Below are 6,161 nucleotides of genomic sequence, written 5' to 3'. Positions count from 1 at the left end.
TTGTTCTTCATCCTCTTGCTCTTGGTGTTTGTGAACCATTAGAGGAGTGACAATTGTGACTCCAAGCTTTATAAAGTCATTACAAGGAGGATTTGTGATTGTTATTGCTACATAACAATCAAGGTAAGATCTAAAAACCCTTTCACATGCTAATATGATTAATTGTATGCTAGAACTAGGGTTTAAAGTCTTGGATGAATTGCATGTATAATAGAGAAACCTAGATCCAAGCATCAGGGTTTGCATGAGCACATAGGATGTTCTTATGGCTAAAACACATCACAAACACCCTCACACCCATCCCCATACCACCCCACCCCCACAAACACACATACACAACCCACACTAATCCATATCCCCACAAATAGACACACACAACCTACACAAACCCCCACCCCCTCCACACACACACACAACCAAAAACACACTCCCACCCACCCCCACCCCTATAAACACACACACATACACACACTCATACCCACACCCACACCCACACACATCCACACACCCCCACAAACATACACCTACCCCAACCCCCACCCACACCCACACACACACACATAAACAACCACAAACACACACCCACACATACCCACCCACCCCACAAACACACACACACACACCTAAACACTCATCTATACACACACACACACCCACAAACACACACACATAGACATAGACATCCACCCACCCAACACCCCTACCACAATCACCGACCTAGCATCACCATCACCACCTCTGCCACTGTTATTGCCGCTTCCACCACCTTCGCCACCACCACAACCACCTTCGCCATGATCAACATAACCACTACCCCTATAGCCCACCACCGCTACCGTTTTCTAAAAATGAAAATCGATAGAAATATGCACATCTAAACGTGTTTTTTTTAATTTTCTAAAACTGAAAATGGAAAATGAATAAGTTTTAACTAAACGCGTTTTCTTAAATTTTCCAATGAAAAATAAAAAAGGAAAACGAAAACAAAAAATCAAAAATATTTTTCCATAACTAAACGTAAACTCGGTGTCCATTGTTAGTTAACAAGGCTAAATCTGGTCAGACTCAGTCGGTACGATAACATAGGTCTGGTCAGCAGAAGTTTCAGCCACGTTCTCCTGCTGCTTCTCCATGGACACCTCATCCTCCACAGTTTGTTGTTACTGCTACTCCGTCATTTGACACTGAGTCAGCTGACAACATGCCACCTTCTGCATTGGATCCCAAGGTTTTTGAGAGTTTCCAACAATATTTGGCCTCCAATCCTACTTCCATGTATGCATCTATGTCTTATTTTGGTCCTACTTCATCTGGTACCTTAGGTATACCTTCATATTTGTGGATTTTAGATTCTAATGCAATCCATCACATGTCTCCTTGTTTGTCATCGTTTACCTCTCTGTCACACATGTCATCTATCTCTGATATCTCTGCTAGTGATATATCTATAACAATTAAGGGTGTTGGATCTGTTTTTATTCCTCATATGTCTCTCTCTGATGTTTATTACATTCCTAAACTCATTTTGAATATTGGTTCGGTCAGCCAGTTGTGTAGGTCTGGTAATTTGTTTTTTGTTTTCTGATTCCATATGTGTTATACAGGACCGACACACTCAAAAGGTGATTAGGATCGGCCATAGGGTGGGAGAACTTTATGTCTTGGAGGTCCTCAAAGTTTCTCCTGTTGTTGCCTCCAGCATTGATTTGTCTTCTTTTCGTTTGAGTCCTTTGTCTTCTCAGTTGTATCTTTGGCATTCTTGTTTGGGACATGTATATGTATCACGTTTGAGTTTTGTATCTTCTAGTGGTGTTTTGGGTGATTTGAAAACTTGTGATATTTGCTGATTGTTGTTGTTGTAAACTAGCAAAATTCTCTTATTTACATTTCAGTAAAAGTGTGACTTTCTCTATTGTTCCATTTGATATTGTTCATTCTAATGTGTGGGGCCCTACACCAGTATCCACAAAGGGTGGGTCGGCCTATTATGTATTTTTTATAGATGATTATACTCGCTACGTGGGTTTATCTTATGAAACACATATCTAATTTCTTTGGCATTTATAGCAATTTTAGAGCTCTTGTTAAAACTTAACATTCAGTTGCGATAAAGTGCTTCAGGTGTGAGTTAGTGGGTGAATATATCTCTAATAAGTTACTTACTTGCTTCTAATGGTACCATACACCAGTCATCGTGTACTAATACTCCTCATCAAAACGGTATGTTAGAACGGAAACATCATCATATTGTTGAGACAGCTCGCTCATTGCTCTTGTCTGCACAGGTTCCTAATTCCTTTTGGGGAGAAGCAGTCTTGACTGCTGTTTATGTGATTCACCATATTCCTAGCATTAAATTCAGGAATGTCTCATTTTAAGAAGCTATATGGCCATTTACCATACTACTCTTCTCTATGAGGATTGGTCGCTTGTGAGTAGTTAAAAGTATTGTATTGGATGGACCATATCGACATTATTATAAATAGATAAGATTCTATTAAGAATGAGTTGTCGTATGGCAAATATGAAAATGTTTCCATATTGGGAGTTGGATATTAAGAATCTATGTCTAGATTAGAAACTTTTATGCAAGAAGGATGTTCAAAGGAATGTACTTTGAGTGAGAGACATCATATCTATAGAATTGTTTCTGATAGAGATTGGCCAAGTCTTGATGATTTTGAGCTATGACTTTACGAAAGAATCATTGCATAAAGTGTTAGAATCTAGCATAAGTAACAAGAATTTGATATTCTTATACTTATGATAAAGATTGGGAGTTGTGAAATGAGTATGATTAGAAATGTGTTCATTTGATCTATTTCACAAAGTAAGGACCGTAGATAAACATTGTGTGCATGGGACAAGTGTAGTGATAATTCAAGTAAGAAGTTGATTACCCGAAACAACAAATAAAGAGTAATCAATATGGTGATTAAATAAAATGTTTTATTTATACCCAGAGTTTGGGGCCATATAGGATTAGTATTATTTTTGTGTTTCACTTTGCATGTTTTGACTTCCTGAATAATTAAATTGGTTCAGAACAATCAAATTATTCAAACGGACCACAGTCGTTTATATGTTGGAAGTAGGTATGAATGAAGACTGTCGTGAATTGGTGTGTGGATTGTCTAAAGTGTATTAGACATAAGCAAATGTTTGCTGCAACGTTCATGAGTGCTTATGAATATGATTTGAGCATTGGATTAAACCCATACTCACTTGGATCACTTCATGGATTTTATCACGAGTGATTGGTGAGAAGATAATATCTTATATTCTTGAAACCGAGATGTGTGAGTTGTATCTTGTGAGTCGGTTACACATTAATATGTAAACGCACCAGTAAGTTTGTGTTATAAAACATATTATTGTGTGTGATTCGGTGAGTGAGTGCAAGCAAGCATTGAATCAAAGTTTATTTGTTCCTTTTATCCAAAGTAGGATGAAAGCGATATCTGTGGGCCCCTCGATGATTTAGTGATGGCACCTAAGCGCTTGGCCAAGCTGGGACTAATTTGATGTGTTCAAATGTAGTCTGTTGTCAGTCGTCCTAAACCAAAAATCGGGAAACAGTATAGAGAGAATGATTTCAATCCATGTCTCAGTCTATACGATATCCAAAATTGAGGAATATATGATCCCTTATCTAAAGGACGCGTATCTGATAAGATCAGAGTTGACAGTGGCTTTTGAAAGCTATGATTGCGGATCAGGATCTGAAGTCATACGTAGAATAATAATTAGACTTATCCAAGTGGGAGACTGTTGGATTAGTGTCTAAGTCCATAACTATTTTGGTATGTACTTGACCCGATGGTGCATGGTCCTTTTGGGTTGCCTTCACCAAAGCAACTTGATAGGATGAATTATGGAGAGAGAAGATTAATTATGATTTATTAATATATTATGAGAATATTATATTCAAGGAGAAATCATATTGTTTAATTAATATTACTCAAGAATTAATTGATAATTAATTTTGTGGCTAAAAGAGATTAATTAAACTTAAAGGACTGGAAGTGTAATTATAAGATAACTGAATTTGGGCTATGGATTACCTTGGAATAATAGGCTGGACGAATTCTATGGGGAAACCCATTAGAAATCGTCCAAGGGATATTCTAAAAGGGTCCATGGGCTGCTTAGGGCTTAAGCAGTCAAATTAGGGTTTCCTAGTTGAAAACCATAATAGCATACATGTATATATAGTACACTTAAGCCCCAAAAACGTGGTGAAGAGTTCCACTAGGGTTTCTACACGTTTTCGGCAGCCTCCTCTCTCTTTGTTCTTCATCCTCTTGCTCTTGGTGTTTGTAAACCATTATAGGAGTGACAATTGTGACTCTAAGCTTTATAAAGTCATTACAAGGAGGATTTGTGATTGTTATTGCTACATAACAATCAAGGTAAGATCTAAAAACCCTTTCACATGTTAATATGATTAATTGTATGCTAGAACTAGGGTTTAAAGTCTTTGATGAATTGCATGTACAATAGAGAAACCTAGATCCAAGCATTAGGGTTTGCATGAGCACATAGGATGTTCTTATGGCTAAAACCCATCACAAACACCCTCACACCCATCCCCATACCACCCCACCCCCACAAACACACATACACAACCCACACCAAGCCATATCCCCACAAACAGACACACACAACCTACACAAACCCCCACCCCCACCCCCTCCACACACACACACACACACAACCAAAAACACACTCCCACCCACCCCCACCCCTATAAACACACACACATACACACACTCATACCCACACCCACACCCACACACATCCACACACCCCCACAAACATACACCTACCCCAACCCCCGCCCACACCCACACAAACACACACACACACATAAACAACCACAAACACACACCCACACATACCCACCCAACCCACAAACACACACACACCTACACACTCATCCATACACACACACACCCACAAACACCCACATAGACATACACATCCACCCACCCAACACCCCTACCACAATCACCGACCTAGCATCACCGTCACCACCTCTGCCACTGTTATTGCCGCTTCCACCACCTTCGCCACCACCACAACCACCTTCTCCATGATCAACATAACCACTACCCCTATAGCCCACCACCGCTACCGTTTTCTAAAAATGAAAATCGATAGAAATATGCACATCTAAACGTGTTTTTTTAATTTTCTAAACTTGAAAATGGAAAATGAATAAGTTTTAACTAAACGCGTTTTCTTAATTTTCCAATGAAAACTAAAAAAGGAAAATGAAAACAAAAAATCAAAAATATTTTTCCATAACTAAACGTAAACTCAGTTTCCATTGTTAGTTAATAAGGCTAAATCTGGTCAGACTCAATCGGTACGATAACATAGGTCTGGTCAGCAGAAGTTTCAGCCACATTCTCCTGCTGCTTCTCCATGGACACCTCATCCTCCACAGTTTGTTGTTACTGCTACTCCGCCATTTGACACTGAGTCAGCTGACAACATGCCACCTTCTGCATTGGATCCCAAGGTTTTTGAGAGTTTCCAACAATATTTGGCCTCCAATCCTACTGCCATGTATGCATCTATGTCTTATTCTGGTCCTACTTCATCTGGTACCTTAGGTATACCTTCATATTTGTGGATTTTAGATTCTGATGCAATCCATCACATGTCTCCTTGTTTGTCATTGTTTACCTCTCTTTCACACATGTCATCTATCTCTGATATGTCTGCTAGTGATATATCTATAACAATTAAGGGTGTTGGATCTGTTTTTATTCCTCATATGTCTCTCTCTGATGTTTATTACAGTCTTAAACTCATTTTCAATCTTGATTCGGTCAGCTAGTTGTGTAGGTCTGGTAATTTGTTTTTTTTTTCTGATTCCGTATGTGTTATACAGGACCGACATACTCAAAAGGTGATTAGGATCGGCCATAGGGTGGGAGAACTTTATGTCTTGGAGGTCCTCAAAGTGTCTCCTGTTGTTGCCTCCAGCATTGATTTGTCTTCTTTTCGTTTGAGTCCTTTGTCTTCTCAGTTGTATCTTTGGTATTCTTGTTTGGGACATGTATATGTATCGCGTTTGAGTTTTGTATCTTCTAGTGGTGTTTTGGGTGATTTGAAAACTTGTGATATTTGCTGATTGTTGTTGTTGTAAA

General features: G+C 38.9%; 1 protein-coding gene across 1 annotated transcript; it reads right to left on the bottom strand.

The window, feature by feature from the left end:
* Nucleotides 1-631: 631 nt before the first annotated feature.
* LOC111891653 (glycine-rich protein DOT1-like) lies at nucleotides 632-5,687 on the bottom strand. The gene is made up of 4 exons (XM_023887714.1): nucleotides 5,628-5,687; nucleotides 5,006-5,143; nucleotides 718-842; nucleotides 632-635 (listed from the first exon to the last, which is right to left on the bottom strand). Exons 1-4 carry the CDS (start codon nucleotides 5,685-5,687, stop codon nucleotides 632-634), a joined length of 327 nt encoding a protein of 108 aa, XP_023743482.1.
* Nucleotides 5,688-6,161: the final 474 nt, after the last annotated feature.

This window comes from Lactuca sativa, chromosome 9, assembly GCF_002870075.4.
Source record: "Lactuca sativa cultivar Salinas chromosome 9, Lsat_Salinas_v11, whole genome shotgun sequence".
Lineage (NCBI taxonomy): Eukaryota > Viridiplantae > Streptophyta > Magnoliopsida > Asterales > Asteraceae > Lactuca > Lactuca sativa.
The sequence above is the reverse complement of the archived record's forward strand: the minus strand, read 5'-3'. Positions and strand labels throughout refer to the sequence as shown.